Here is a 16,071-nt window from a genome sequence, read left to right on the forward strand (position 1 = left end):
ATGCAGTGTTTTTTACCTTTCCCTTTGAGTTTTGCTCTGATGTGGCAGAGATGTGTCAGGCTGGCCCAGGGGGAGAGTTCCCAGGGACACAGCAGGCCAGGGCACAGCGTGTGCCGGCCACCAGGCACCCAGCACAGCCCCCCTGGCACACGCCCACCTACCCATCCTCACACACTCCAGGCCCCTGGGCCAACAAAGGGGCCACACACAGGTCCACATTCTGAGTGTGGAAATGGAGAAGGGAGAAGACCCTATTCCTGTGAAAAAATAATACTCTCATGATTTTACCGCACCGCTACTATGACTCCACCTAACGTGAATAATAACCGCACGGCCCTGTGGTGAGGACGCGAGTGTGCCTGGACATACTGATGCCCTTCACCTCACACGGTGGAAGCTGTTATTACCTTGTTTTCCAGATGAGGGAGTGAGGCCCAGCCTGCCCTCAATCACTTGGCCACCAGGGGTGGGGCTGAGAAGTGTGACCTCAAGGCCAGCCTTGTTGCTAGGGGACCTCTCCGTGAAGCCCTGGATGGGCCTGACTTTCCTCCTAGAGTCCACTTTGTGCTTCTAGGGACCCAGCCTGGCCAGGGAGGTTCTGTTCCTCAGCCAATGCTCTCTCGTTCTCTCTGCCAGTTTCACTCCGCCTCTCCCCCAGCGTCTACCCCAACACTCTGTGCCCCATAGGGGAAGCCATGGGGCAGAAGATCAATATGGCAGCCTCCCCAGGGTCTAGAGTTTGCTGGGACCCTAGTGCGTCATGGCGCTAGGCCTCATTTGAGCACTCAGTCCTGGGCAAGGGGTGAAGAGGACCCCTACCTCCGGTGAAGTGGCTGGGTTTGGGAGGAGTCTCTGAACACCGCTTCATCCCAGCTCTCAGAATGGCCTTGACCCTCGCTCCTCCTGCAGCTTCTGGAGTTCAGGAGGGAGGCAAGGGCGGGGCCATGGGAACTGATAGGTCAGAACTCTGGGGGTGAGGCTGGGGGTGCTGACCCCATACACATGTCTGTGCACACCCAGGGCACACGCCCCATGCCCAGCTCTGTCAGAGCGCCCAGCCACGCGCACACACATCCGGCGGCCCCTGGCCCCAGGCCTAGGAGGGAGGTACCTGTCTTCCAGGGATCTCCTCTGGAAGAGTGGACCCTCCTCACCCTCTCCGCAAATGAGACCCAGCAGAAGGGAGCCCAGCAGAAAACCCCTCATCCCCAAGGACACTGGGAAGGGAGGCTGGGCAGAAGGAGGTGGGGCTGTGGAAGGCTGGAGGGCCAGGTAGCTGCAGAAAATGAGGTGGAGAGAGTCATGAGATACAGGGAATCTGCGAAAGCCCCAGGTCTCTGGAGTGCAGCTGCGAGATCAAAGCTGCATTTCTTTCTTTGTTCTAAGATGTGGTCCTTGGCCCAGAACTCAGTGGTGTGTGCAGCTCCCTGGAGTCAGGCAGAGAGAGAACATATGTGCAGGTGCACGTGTGCAAACACTTGGCCCTTGGGTGTGTGTGCATGTGTGTGTGTCTTCAGGACACAAGTCTCCTCTCTCTTCAGACACTTGGGGGGGGCGGTAATCTACAAAAACCCTGATTTTGTGCTTCTGAGAGCAAAGTGCCCATGGGGTTAGTAATTCATTCCTTCTCTGCAACACAGACAGCTGGGAAGACAAGGGGAGCCCCATGGTGAGTGAGACCCTGCCCCAGGCCCAGGCGGCCAGGGAGCTCCAGCTGCGGCAGTGTGGTTCACAAAGCCCTTGGTGTAGGGTGGGGTGGCCACAGCTGGAGAAGGATTTTGGGCCAAAAGTTCAGATGCTGCTCAGGGTGAAAAGGGTTGGGGTGGGGCAATGTGAGACTGGGGAGGGAGGAGGACGGAAAGGGACGCTGGCTGCACCCTGGCCACTTGCCAGGTGCTGCGTGGGTGGCCCACATGTATTATCTCACTTGATTCTAACACTCCTGTGAGGCTTCAGGGACCCCCATCTCACAGATGGGAAAGTGGGGCTCTAAATAGCCGAGCTGGGGTTCGAGCCCTATATTCTCCATGGCACCGCACTGCCTCCCGGACCATTCCAGGGGGAGTTGTGCAGACAGCTGGCCAAAATCAGAGGCTTCCAGTTTGGAGACAGGGACTAGAGAAGCTGGCAAAGTGGTTCAGTGGGTGTGTGACTGACCAGGGGCTGGGACTGATGGAACCAGGAGAGGAGAGGATTGACATGAGGCGGATGGTGTTGGGTTGGGGGCTGCCAGCAGACATCCCCTGAGGTCTAGTGGGAGGAACTTCTGGGAAGAGACTTAAGGCCTTGGGAGGGAGTGCCTTTAAGTAGGGGAGTATCTGCAGAGGCCCCTTCCAGGGGGTGGTGAGGGTGGATGGCAGGACCCCTGCTGGGGGGACTCAGGCCTTGGAGGGAGACTTTCCCACATCAGCCTCCTCTGCCATCCATGGAATGGACACCTCATGCCACCAGTCCTGGGCTTCAGGTTGGCTCCTGCCACTCATTCCCAAACCCCTGTCCCAGCCTCCTCCAGCAAGTGCCCCACGCAGCTGCATCAGACAGGTAGGAATGGATTCCCACACCAGAGCCCCATGGGTCCAGATGACCAGGTGAGACACTGCCGCTTGCCAGCAATGGGGTTTTTTTGTTGGGAAAACAACAGAGGGACAACCTGTAGATCAGGCACCTTGACCTACAGAGCGATGGGCTTTCCCAGGAGGGGCAGGCAGGGGCAGATGCGGAGAAAGAAATACTTGGGGTCAGCGCCCAGGTACATACATCCCTTCCTTCTCCCTGTCCCTCTGTTGACCAATTTTTTTCTGGAGGGCTCTTTGGCCCAGAAGACAGTGACTTCCTCCCAGACCCCAGAGCTGACCGGCCTGGCTGGCCAGCACCTATGTGAGGAGGGTGAGACATAACACCCAGGGCTGTGAGGCCAACTACCATTTTCCTCTTGGAACCTCACACTCCATGACCCCAAACTCATGGGCCCCATGTAGGCAGCTAGAATTAAACTTCTGGAAAAGCCCAGATTCTCCAAACCAGCTCCACCTTCTTCTCACCCCTCGCCCCCAGCCAGCCTGTGGGCTGCACGGCCAGGCCTGGAAGGAGAAAGTGTGACCATGGCACCACCCCAAGGTGCTCTCCGGGTCTGGGCTGGCAGCCCCTGAGCAGCTGGGAAACCATGCCCACACTCACCCAGCCCTGCCAACTCAGGGCGGCGGCCCCGGGAAGACAAGGAGCTTGGACTGGGGTTGTCATCCTTCTCTGATTCCCAATCCCCAGGACAAAACTCCTCTTCCTCCTCCACCTGCTTCCTGCTACTGCCCTGGGAGAGGTTGCATGAACGTTGGGAGAGGTGAGAAAGCCCGTGCTACATCGTGAGGAAGAATGGAAGTGGCCTCTCCATCTCCATCTCCTGGGGGCCCGGGACCATCTGTGGGTCTGGGACCAAAGCCCCTCATCTTGCTTGACCACATCCTCTCACTGCTGTCTCCAGCACACTCTGGTCCACTTGCACGGGATGAGAGAGGACCTGGCTCGGCATTGCCTGAGCAGCAGCTACCCTAGACGGGGCTGCCCTCTTGGCTGTCCAGAGCTCCCAGAGGGTTGTTTCTCATGGGTGCCACTTGCAGGATCCGGAGTATCCTAGAGTCTCTCAGGAGGTCAGAGCTGGAGGGGAGCCAGGATGCTCAACCCATTCCTGTTACTGACCCGGAAGGGTTAGTGACTTTCCCAAAGTCATTCAGTTAGTTAAGTGGCAGTCAGGATGGGATGTAATGGAACTCAGCTCTCCTGATTCAGAGCCAGTGTTCCTTTCCCTGTATTTAATGGCCCTCAAGTGGCTTCCAGAAAACCCTTTCTCAGAGGCCACCTGCAGTCTTAGACAAGCTCTTTTCTCTATGGGACAGAGGATGGGGATCAGATGGTACCCTTAGTGTCAGCTGCAGTCTCCACTGGGTCCCTGCTCCTCCTTTCACCATTTCTGGCCAGATTCCTGACCCTCTGCATTTCCCAAACCTGCTTGTCACCAGCCCTTACGTGGTGTAGCCTTTGGCACCCCAGTTACAGCCTGACCCTCCATCATTCCTTTGGCTCTCCCATCAAAAGGACGGGGGTTCCCACTGTCCTGGGTCCCACTGTACAGGTTAGGAGTGACTGGCCAAGGGTCACAGGGTTGATAAGAGGCAGAGCTGTGACTCAGATCCTGTTTCCTGAGGCCAGATTGCACGTTCTGTCCATGCCATTGCACGGTACTGCCCACCCCACGGCCGGCCAGCAGTTGCAGGTCCAGCTACATTTGCCACAGGCATGGTTCCTTTGACCTTATTACTATTATTCCCAACTCGCTCCCAAGGCCCAGGGTCTTAAGCTTGTGTGTGTGTCTGTATCTGTGTGTCTGTGTGTCTGTGTGTGTGTGTTTAGGGGTGAGTGGTTCAAGGGCAAGGAAGGAAAATATATTACACAATGAAAGTAAAAAATTCAATTACACTAATTTAGGATCTGTGTTTCTTTTTAGAACAGGGACTGAATAAATCTGACTTAGAAAGGAGAAGGGGGAGGAGATGGGAGAGGTTTCCAACGGGAGGGGGCATCCCCCTCTCTGAAAACCCACCCCTATCCTCCAGTCACACCGCGGACTTACCTGTGCTTTACGCATCATGCCCAGTGATCTGGGAAGCTGATGACAGTGTTTTATTTGCCTAGAGCCTGTCTCTCTGGGCTCTAAGAGTAATACAATTGCATTTCCTTTTTTTGTAGAAATAGTGCATTTGGAATGAACAGACCTGGAATGTCATCCTGTTCTCTGTGTGGTTGGACATTCGCAGGTATGAATCCTGGACCCGAGGGTGCTAGGATGCAGTCTTCTCAACAGAAGAGAGGCCAAGTCTCGACCAGGACCTTTGGCTTCACTCCCGCTGGAAGAGTCCTCCCTCTCTTGGGCCTTCACCGGGCCAGGGCGGAGGCCAGGCTGCCTGCACCCGGTCTGGCACTGCTGAGTCTTGGGCCAGAGAGATCAGGGTCTCCTCCTGTCTGCTTTTCCCATTCCTTGAGGAGGCAGTTATGTAGCCTCTTCCACTCATGTCGGAGCCCACCCTCCTGGAACTTTGCCTCCCTCAGGTTCGCGGGGAGGCCTGGCCCCTCATCCTGATCCCAGACAGCCTGTTGTCTCTTCAGTGAGTTCTGGAGTTGGGGAGGGCAGGTCAGGGTCAGGTAGCTGTAGAAACACCTTCCTCTCTCTTGTATGTTCTCTCCAGCCCTGTACTCTTAGCCCAGCCAGGCCTAGAGGGGACACAGGCAGCCTCCCTGTGTCTTTGGGGGCAGGAGGCGGGGGCAGGCAGAGGGCCCAGCCTATTACCTCCGGAAGCTCTTCTCGCCCGGTGGCCGGGAGCTGGGGCGGGAGCCGGGGAGCAGCCCATCTGTCTCCTGGCTGTCCTTCTCTTCCTCTTGAATGGACTCATCCCCGAGGAAGTCCCCATCATACCAGGAGCCCACCGTGCCGTCTGTGGCCTGATATCGGACCTCCACGCACAGCCTGGTCTGGAGGGAGAAATGCGTGATGAGTGGCTGGGACGGCAATAATAATCACAGCCCCATGTATTCCGCTACTTGGGGATTTTACAAAGTGCTTTCACATCCTTAACTCACTAGAGGAAGGCAAGCTGGGTACTAGCTTCCCCCTACTCTCCCATTTTGCAGATGAGAAAACAGAGGCTCAGAAACTGACAAGCCTAGGCTCAGTCAGCTGAATAGGCTCTGGCTCCAGGTCCTGCCCCAAGTGACTCTCCTCCTCCCTGGTGTCCGAGGTGGTGGGGTGGGCGCACTGGGCTCTCTGAGTCCACTGTACACATATAAGAGCATCCTTCAGTATCCCCCATGTGTACGTCACTCTTTTGTCCTCAGAAGCAGGGCTGCCTGCAGGGACGAGGGGTGGTCTGTCTGAAATCGGCTGACCCCCTCCCTACTCCTGACGCTCGTCCGGGATGTGATGAGAGCTGAGAGTGCCACTCAGGAGAGGAGCCAGGCCCTGGACACCCTCCCAAAGCATGGGGTTGGCACTTCCTCCTGCTCTTCTGATACCCACACTCATACTCTGGAGAGGAAGGCATCTGGGGGTCATTCTGGGCTTTTCTCTGAGGGAAAATGGAGCGGCAAACCTGGGCCCTGACTGTGCCCTTGAGCATCCGGATTTGGCTTCTTGCTCTGTGTCCCTGGGTCCCTGGGTCCCTGGGTCCCTGGGCCACTTTCCTCCTCTCAGCTCTAGTTTCTTCCCAGTGCACAGGGAAGACTTGTTCTAGTCCCTTCCTCCACCCGCACAGGGGCTAGAACACCTCTGAGACATGCTTGCCCTTCCTCCACATCAGGGACTGAGACCTCCACCCAGGCAGCCTTCGCCCCACAGTGTGGGCTTCCAGATGCCCAGGCTCGACTCCCCCGGGGAAGGGAAAGTCGCACGCATTTTCTGAATCCTTGCTGCACTAGTCATTAGGCTAAGATGCTTCAGCATAAACTCATTTGATCTTCCCAACACTTCGACCTAACCTACCTAACCTATCAAAGAGGTTAAGTTACTTGCTCAGAGTCACAGAACTACAAAGTGCTGGAGCTGGGGTTTGGGCTCAGCCTGATTGACTCTAATCCCCATGTCCTTCCCACTGAGCCAGTGTGGCCAGTTCAGTGTGATCAAGCACATGGTGGTGGAGAAATTGTGGTCCTGGAATCGTAAGTCCCTGGGTTCCAGTGCTGACTCTGCTGGGACCAGCTGTCCATTCCTTGACTCAGTCCATTCCTCATCCAGGACTTCAGTGTTCCCATTCAAAAAATGGATAGTGGAGATGGGTGGTGGGTAGGCTAGGTGATCTGTAAGTCCTTTCCTTTGCTGAATTCCTAAATCTGCTTCTAGAAACACAGGGCACGGGCTGCGCTGTTGGTTGTTCCTGCCCGCCTCCCTAGTTCCCTCTCACCTCACCTCACCAAGCATCTGCGTTCCTCTCCAAGCACCCCCGTGCCCACTGGGGTCCCTTAGTGTGTTTTGCATCCCCTCTCTCCTTGCTGTGGTGGCTGAGACCCCAGCCTTCCTGACTTCAAGAAGCCCCTCTGCCCGTGCCTACCTGTGTGAGAACGGCCTGTCTGGGGACAAGCTGAGAAGCTCCACCTCTTCTCCTTGTTCTCAGCAGAGGAAATGTCTTGAGACACCAAGGCCCCAGGAGTTTTCTGCCTCACCCTTGGCACTCCTCAGGGAGGGGCTCCTTTCCTTCTGGCTCCCTGTGGCTGCAGTCCTGCTTCTGAGACTATTCTGCTGCTACTGCTTAGGGCCGTGTGCAGGACAGGGCCGGGGAACAATGGTACAGCCCCATTTTAGATATGAGTAAACTGAAGTCAGGAAATCATAGCTACTGATAGTATTCTGTACATTTATTGAGCACTATCTCTCTGCTTAACTGTTTTAAGCACTTTCTGTGAATTCCCATTTAATCCTTAGAATAATCCTGTGAAGTAGATTTGATAATTTTGCTCACTTTGCAGATAATATGTAGCCTGTCCAAGTCACACAGTTAGTGAGTGGCCTCACTAAGGTCTGTACCCTCACCACTAGGCTCAGCTGCCCAGGGGTGACATGGATGAGCTCAAGGGGACAGATGAACCAGAGCCGAGCTTGGGGTCTGGGAGTCCTGATTGGTTGATTTCCTTCCTTTGTTTGAACTTGTATTAAGTGTCTATAGACTGGGCGTCACTGGTGCATGTGTGTTCTTCCCTGCTGGAAGTGCTGGGATAGGATGTGACAGATGGAATAGAAAGAAGGTCCTTGCCCTCACAGAATGGCTAGTCTTAGACACCAAGGTGTCGGTTATGCCCTGGAGTGGCCAGCAGGGTTCAGGCTGACTTTTGGATAATGAGAGATGCCTCTTTAGTGATTCCTGAGCTGGGAGGCCCCCCGTGTGCAGAAGGGAGGGCACCCCCGCCCCAGTCACTTCTCTTGTACTCTCACTGCAGGAAAGGCTGCAGCATCCACCTTGGGACAGCAGACCCTGCCATGCCCCAGGGTCTCCAGCCACGGCCCTCAGGCTGAGGGGCTCTGGCAGAGTCTGACCTGAGTCCCCTCCTCTCACCCCATCTCCTGCCCACAGGAAGCGCACCCCAGACCACGCTATGTGTCGGGGAGGGAGGTGAATAGGCCCCCAGGTGACCTCTAATGGGCAAATCCAGGGGCTTTCTGGGCACCCTCACCTTGATGATCGCATTGTTGTCATCAATCAGCGTGTCGGTCACCTCCACGTGGTTCTCCTCCACCACCTTCTGCAGCACCATACGGAATGTCCCGATTAGCCTGCAACCGGCAGAGGGGGCACGGTTTTCATGGTTTCACATGAAGAGGCCAGAATGAGGAGCCAGGCTGACATCCCAAGAGGCTGTGACTGGCCAGGAAGGAGACAAGTGGGCTGCAGAGAGGGAGGGCTTGCTTGAGCTCCAGGCTGGGGTTGGAGAAGGTATCTCAGGAGCGAGGGCTGGTCCTGGCCAGGGTGGCATGTCCAGGACGGGTCTGTGACCCCCAGCAACTGTGCGTGGTTGTGTATCTGAGAGCTGTTTCCCCAGGAGAGTTGAGGGCAGCATGCACCCAGGGGAATGTTCACAGACTGGGGTCAGGATATCACAGTGGAGCCCTGTGTTCCTCGGGCATATGCAATCAGGGCTCAGCTGAGCCCTTGAAGGACAGCTTCCAGATGCCCAGCAGGGAGACTGCTGGGGGAGGACAGGAGGCTCCTGGACACACAAATTGCTCCTCCCCCTCCCGCCTCTCTAAACATGACCAAGGTCATTACTCCTCAGTGGCACCACTGGGCCATATTCATCCTGTTTAGTCAGTAGTGATGCTCACACCTGCATTCTGTAAGTTCCTTGGGGCAAGGACCCACCTGACTGTGGGATTTCCATACTCCCAGCCTTTCCAGGGAAGCAGTTGTTTCCAGCTTCCAGCCTCTATTTGATATTTCTGGCTCACAGGAGATCTCAAAATCTAATGGCTGAATTAATGAACAACAGTGGGTACCCCATACATGCAGATGGAGTTGACCTGATTGTCGTTTCATCCCATGGTTTGAAGGCTATGGCTCTGGGAGAAAACAGTGTATTCTGAGAGATGTTCTCACACGGTGATTCCACATGGGGTACATTAAAACATACACAATTTCTGGTTGAAAGGACAACAGCTGGGGAGGCATCTATAGGCTGGGAGAACTGGAGGGGACTTTAGGATCATCTGGTGCTGCCCTGGATTTTAGGGAAGGAAGGTGAGGCCGAGAAAGCAGGGAGGGACGCAGTTAATTTAATGGCCAATCTGGGTGAGGTGAAGTATCAGGTGGATTCTAACTTTAACAGACGTTTTTGATACCTGCATTCTCCCAAAGGCCATGGAGGGTGAACACTTTAAGAAAAGCCTCCTGTCTGTGTGAGGGGAGGAAGTGGTGGGAGCAGCCATGGTCAATGAATATGAAATGCTTCCATCTGGGGTCCACAGCCCCATCTGCCAGCTCACCCCACCTTCCCTGAGAGTGAGCCTGTTTGTACCATTCCTCCACTGGGTCTTCCGATCCCACCCTTTGGAAGCTTCCTCTTTTGTTGCATCCCAGCCTCTCCCCAGCTTGGGCGGGGCTGACGCAAGTGCTGGGCTGGGGGTCAGAGACATGGTGCCACTGCCCCCAAGTCTCAATTTTGTCACTGTGTAGCTCTTCTAACACTAGACTATAAGCACGAAAGAATACACTAGGTTTTTTACAGCCTCACCTCTTTTGGATATAAATCAGTGCTTCTAAACTTTAGCATGGATAGAATCATACTTGTTAAAACACAAATGACTGGGACCCACCCAGCCGCGACTGTGCTGGCAACTGTTTAACGACTGGAGAGGGGAGGGGAAGGGCAGACCTGACTTGTAAATTTTGCCCACTTCCAAGGTGTAAGTACTCCCACCAAGGCCAATTTCAAGTTTCCAGTGTGAAGTCACTGAACTCAGTGTTGGGAGAGATGGCTAAGAGGGTAAGTTGGGTGAGAGGCAGCCTCAGCTCACCAGAGGCTCTGCCCCAGGGAGTCTGACTCAGCGGGCGGGGTGGGGCCCGAGAATGGGTATTTCTGACAAGTGTCCAGGAGATGCTGATGACTGTGGTGGGGGAGCACATCTGGAGAATCCCTGTTCTACTGCTGCCCTTTGCAGACTGGAACTTCAGGCCATGTTAGTGCCACTAGGACCTGGTGAGCACCTGCTGAGTGTTTTGTGCACAGGCACACTTTGCCTCTAAGTTGCTCAGACAGGGAGGCCCAGGGATCAGCAGAGATGCTGCAATGTCACAAGATACCCCCAGGGGGCAGGATGGAGCTATCTCCACCCTCCACCCAACCACCCCCGCCCCCACCCCAAGTGCTCAGACAAGGCTTCTGTGCCTTCCAGGCTTAACCAAGGTCAGAGTCTCAGATCTTTAGACTTGAGAGGGGCCTTAAAGGAGAGCTTGTCTAGCATTCCGTCCAGGAGGAGTCCCTTAAACCGCCTCTTTGACACAGGCTCTCAAGCCCCAGCTAGATGCCCCATGATGGGGCCTGACTAGGCTGACTACAACAGAGCTGCAACCAGGCATCAGGACCTGTTCGTCCTGACTGTTCATCCATCCACTTCTTCTTCAATCACACAGTAAGCCCAGGTCTGCCTTCTGGCAAATCCCCTGCTCCTTCGGCCCTGGCCCAAGCCCTGTCCACACACAGACTAAATGCCATCCCTAATAGGAGGCAGTGTAGACAGCAGAAAGAGCCTGGGCTCTGGAGTCAGACAGAGGTAGGTTTGCCAGCAGGGTCTAAAGGAGATTCCACCACTTGGGCAGCTGTGTGACTTTGGCTGGTTCTCCAACCTCTCTGAGCCTTGCTTTTTTCCCATGTCCCCAAAGGAGGTGAGACTGCTTGCTTTACTGGGCGGTGGTGAGTACACGCAAGTGAACGTCCTCAGATGTCGGCGTTGGGGCGTTTTTGCCATCTAGAGGGCCCACGCAGCCTGGTCCCCTTTGCAGGATGGGCTCTGGGTGCAGATGCGCAGCCTCACAGAGCCGGAGCTCATCTGCCACCCAGAGGATGGGTAGGGATCCTGGGAGCTAGCAAGGCCAAAGGACTAGGCTCATCACAGCCCCAGGGGGGGGTTGAGATGGTGGTGCTTTACTCCTAACCCTTCCCCCCTACTTCCCCAAACAAAGGTAAAAAAATAGTATTCTTTGAAATAGACGATTGATATGATCTCAGTCTTATGTAAAGCATAATGAAAAACATTTTTATAAAGCTTTGCTCTTTTTACAAACTTGTAACGTACCATCAAAGCAAAACCAAGGTGCTTGCTATGAAAACGCAGCTTCAAAACAAGTGCCCTCTTGCTGCTTCCATTGCCCCTCAACGCCTCCACAGATGTACTCTGGGGAAAGGAGCTGGTGCAGGAAGGAAGCCTTGGCTCTGGCTTGCATGGTGACCCTGGAGACCACGCCCCACACCTGGACCCTGGTTACCCTTTGTCTAGCCTGGCGGAAACTCAGCGGGGTCTGCCTATTACCTCTGTTTCTCTGGGTGGGTCAGCCAGGAGGAGCTGCCTGAGAGGTGGGCTCCCATGCCCAGGGTGGGCTGCCATGCCCCTGGACAGCTGGGTCCTTTCCCTGGAAAGTGGAGGTGTGAGGCTGTTCATTCTTCGGGAGGGAATGCTGGCACAGGGTTCAGGGGGTCTGGGTTGAAGACCAAGTTCTGCTTTGACCCTGCTGCATGACCCTAGGCAAAGGCCCTCTCTGGGCCTGTTTCCCCAAGGCTGTTGGTGAAAGGGCTGGAATCTAATCTTCTGTCCTTTGACAACCTCCCTTATGCAGCCAATCCAGGTTACCCATTGCACAGGGGGCGCCCCCCACAGAGTCCACATTCAGCTCAGAAGGGCGGACTGGCCCCCATGGAGGCTCCAGAGTAGCCAGAGTAGCCGGAGAGGGAGCAGGATTCCTAGGTAATTAGCCAGCAGGGAGGGGGCCTCAGACACAGACAGGCCCACAGAACTGACTACAATAGAGCTGCAACCAGGCACCAGGACCTGTCAATAATTCATTGCTTTCCCCTGGGAGGTGGTGTCGGGTGCCTGAGGCCTGTGTTCTCCTGGCCCCTGAATTATTCAGGAGCCCCAGGAGACCAGTGTCTGGGTCAAGCAATCACCCTTCAAGGGTCCTGGACAGGCAGAGGGTGTCACACAAGATCCTCTGGACCCAACACCACATCATCACAGGACAGCCCAAGGCTCTTGAAAAAGGACCTCTTTCAGTGTGGGCCAAGCAGACCCCATGGGGTCTCATGGCCTCTGACTAGGACACTTTCTTCCTTCCCACCATCCTTCTCCTCCTCCCAGCAGCCTCTACAACTGCTGAGTGAGGAGCCAGTTTCCAAGCTGCCCCCCACTTTGAAAACAAGTTTCTTTCTCCAAAGGAGGGGTGGGATCAGGCCCATAGGTAGGTTCTGTTTCTCACACCAGCCTCGGTTTCCCCAAACGCACCCAGAACTCTTCAGAGAAGAAGGACCACTTAGGATTCCTGCTCCCAGACTCTCCCGCCCTGTACACTTTCTCCTCCTGACCCAAGAGGGCATTTATTCAGTCACTCATTCCACAAAGGGATTGGGGGCCTGCTGGGTGCCAGCCACTGTCTCAAGCAGTGGGTATGGCTTTGCTGGTTGCTGAGCCCAGTGTGACCCCTAGAGCTCCCCAGCTGCCCCATAAGAAGGAGCCTGGTGACTGAGCCAAGCCCTGGTGGGGACAGAGGGCGAATACCAGGTGGGCTTTTTCTTTGGCTCCGGGAAATGGAGCCTAGATGCCAGAGTGGGAGACCCGAGCCCCACCTGACTCCAAACACCGCATCCTCCCTCTCCGACCACTGAACTGGCCTGTGGCAGGGTGGGCCCTCCTTCTCACCCTAGCTCTGCAGTCAGCAGTGCCCTGGACATCCTTCAGGTTTCCATGGAAACTGCAGGATCCTCTCCCACCAGGCCCAGGCCTCCCCTTGTGGGCTTTCCTGCCTCTTCTTGGGTGGGGGCAGGGAGGGTGGGGAGAGAGGAGAAGGAGAATCAGAATAGAAACTCCTCCCTTCTGTCTCCCTCTTGCTGGCATTTTAGAACAATTCATCGAAGCCTTATATTCCAGCATATTGACTGTCATGGTAGTCAAGTTTCCTAAACAATTTACTGAATACTTCTGATTTGTGTATAGCAGGAGTTTTGATGTTTTCAAGGGTTTCCAGCACTTCAGGGATCGGTCTAGCAGCTTTTACTTAAACGATTTAGCAGTCTCTTCCACGTCCTTGGTTTCCACCATCACTGCTCACATACCGCGGTTTCCGGGAGTTTGAGGACAAGGAAGGGAAGGAAGAAGGCATGTATCCTAGCCCCACTCCACTGCTGTCTACCCACGTGGCCTCAGTATCCTCTCTGAGACTCAATTTCCCCATCTGTATGGCAAGGGTGGCACTGACTGAGCTCTGAGGCTCCCAGACGCTCTGTCATCTACTGTCGGTCCCTACTGGGCTGCTTGGATGACCCTCCCCACCCTTGGCTTCTGATTTTGCTTCTTCCTCCACATCCACCTTGTTGTGCATGTTCTCCTGTCCTTACAGGTCTTTCATCTCAGGGAAGAAGGTCATGCTTCATCTTGGGGGACCCTGATGGGGTATCTAAACAGCCTTTCTTGTGGATGCTGGAGACAGCTGCCTGAATGATGGGATGCCCTGAGAGGCTGAAGGGAGGCGTCCTTGCCAGCAGGCCTGGAATGCCCACACCTCGTACTCAGCTGAGATCTTGCAGACTCCTCATAAAAACCGCAGAATCCTTGGAGCCCACATGTTTCGGCCTTTCCTGATTCCTAATCCCAAACTGAGGTTAATCCAGGGCAGGCAGTGGGTGTGGGTCCCCCTTTTAAACTCAAAGGAGAGGGCATCCCAAGGAACAAGGCAGGATCCCCACCCCTCTGGGCCCCGCGTCTCCTGCCCCGCCCTACCCCACACTTACTTGTTGCTGAAGACTTTGCTGTAGTTGAAGATCTGAATCTCAAGCATCTCATTGCTGTTGATGCTGCTGGCCACTGGCCACCGGAAGGTCTGGGGAGAGACAGACAGCTGTAGCCTTGGGTAGAAATGACAGGGAGGGGTATGGGGAACGGGAAAGGGGATCCCTGGTAAGATGGCCCCTTACATCAGCCCATGCTCCACAGGGACAAAACTCACAGCTGGAATTTCATTTAATTCCAACACCACCTTGTAGCGTGGGTCTTGTAGATGGTGCTTGTAGAGGCTGGGTGACCTGCCCAAGGTCATATAGTCAGTGTGAGAACCTAGAGCCAACCAGGGCTTCTGATTCTCAGTCCAGAGCTTTTTCCATTGATTCCTAGTGGTCTCCTAGTTCTTGGGGTCACTTGTGAGTGTGTGGTGCAACCAGAGTGGGGTGGGCTCCAGGGTTGTGGCTGGTGAGCTTGGGTTTTGCTGTGTGTGGAGTGGAGTTGTTAGCTTCCAGCTCTCCTGTCAGGCTCACTCTGACCAGTCCAAGCTCTGCCTTCCCCATTCAGGTCAAACCACCACTTACACTGGCAATGTTAACTTTGGGGACAGATTTTAGCAGTCTAGTGTTATTAGGGTCAGACCCACAGAGGAGGGATAGCCTGTCTCCACTCACTATTTCTAGATTTACCCTTCCATCTTGGTCTCATTATTGAGTCAATAATAATGATGAATGGGAAGTTCAAGGCAATTTTTCCAGATGTCCGAGAAATGGCAACAAGGTCTGAAAACAGGCCAAAACGTACAAAGTTCTCCATCCTCTAAAGAGAGCTGCCAACAGGCAGGGCCAGGCATTTTCCTCAGGGATGCCTTAAAGGTTTGCTACCCCAACCATCACCCCCTGGTTCTTCCTCCTTTTGTGATGTAAAAGAAGATGGGGGAAAGGGAGAGCTGGAAAGAGTCACATCCTAGGCACAGTGTTTTTGAGGTCCTTTCCTGGCAGAATAGCTCAGAGAGGTTGAGGCCCTGCAGGAAGGGGAGGCTGTCATGCAAGTTCCCAGTGACATCTGCCCGGGCGGTGGACTGACTAGTCTGCCCCTGAGCCTCTCGAGAGAACCGTGGAGCACCTTTGGGCAAGGACAGCTGCCAGGAAGGAGCCTGCTGTGGCACCTTTATGCTCTGTGGGTTCAGTGGGTGCTGTGAAAGTTAGTCGGGCTCGAGCCAGCCTGCTGACTCTCCACCCATGGCTGCCTGCCTGGGGAGGGGTCCCCAGCTCAGATGAGGCAGGGGTAGGAGCTGGAGTGGGTGGAGCCAGGGGTCCAAGGTTGGAAATCCACATCCAGAACACATCCCCATGGTGTCCTGTGAGATTTTCAGAGGCTTCAAGAGCTGGTTGGAGCTCACCTGCAAGCTGCCACATCATAAGGAGGGCCACGTCCATGGCAGAGACCAAGTATCAGACCATGTCCCCTGGCCCCTGCTGGAGGGGAAGGAGGAGGTGGAGGGCCTGAGCAGGTCCCTGTCTCACTCTGAGTCTTGAGCCACAAGCCTGAGAGAAGGGGTGCCAGGGTGGAGCAGTAGAACCTTCTGAACTGGACTTTGAGTAACTGAAAACGACCAGAAATCTCTGAGGTCTGCTCAACCTGCTGCTGAGAGTTGGTATCTGGTATTGGGGGGATTTGACAGAGCAGATGGAAGGCAGTGACTTTTTAAAAATTAAAAAAAAATTTTTTATTGAGGGGAAGTAATTAGGCTTTATTTAATTTATTTGATTAATTAATTTTTTAATGGAGATACTGGGGGTTGAGCCCAGGACCTCACGCATGCTAAGCACGCACCCTACCTCTGAGCTATGCCCTCCCCCATTAGGCAACGACTTGTTAAGTTTTATTTTTATACCCTACCAAATTCGGAATGCACAATAGGCTAGGAATAAATAAAAATAGGAAAATTAATAATGGCTGTCATTGGTAGAGAACTTTTCACTATGAAGGTCTGAATGCTTTAGATGCATTAATTTATTTAGTCTTTACAACAACCCGAGAGGCTGGTAATGAGT

The 16,071-nt window shown here is 54.5% G+C and overlaps 1 protein-coding gene across 1 annotated transcript in view; it reads right to left on the reverse strand.

The window, feature by feature from the left end:
* The window catches only part of OTOF (otoferlin), an 83,276-nt gene that overhangs the window by 44,626 nt on the left and 22,579 nt on the right, over window positions 1-16,071 (reverse strand). The window contains 3 exon segments of the mRNA XM_032497193.1: window positions 5,339-5,520; window positions 8,209-8,308; window positions 14,029-14,117. Of these exon segments, the coding sequence (XP_032353084.1) occupies window positions 5,339-5,520; window positions 8,209-8,308; window positions 14,029-14,117 (371 nt within the window).

This window comes from Camelus ferus, chromosome 15 (genome assembly GCF_009834535.1).
Source record: "Camelus ferus isolate YT-003-E chromosome 15, BCGSAC_Cfer_1.0, whole genome shotgun sequence".
NCBI lineage: Eukaryota > Metazoa > Chordata > Mammalia > Artiodactyla > Camelidae > Camelus > Camelus ferus.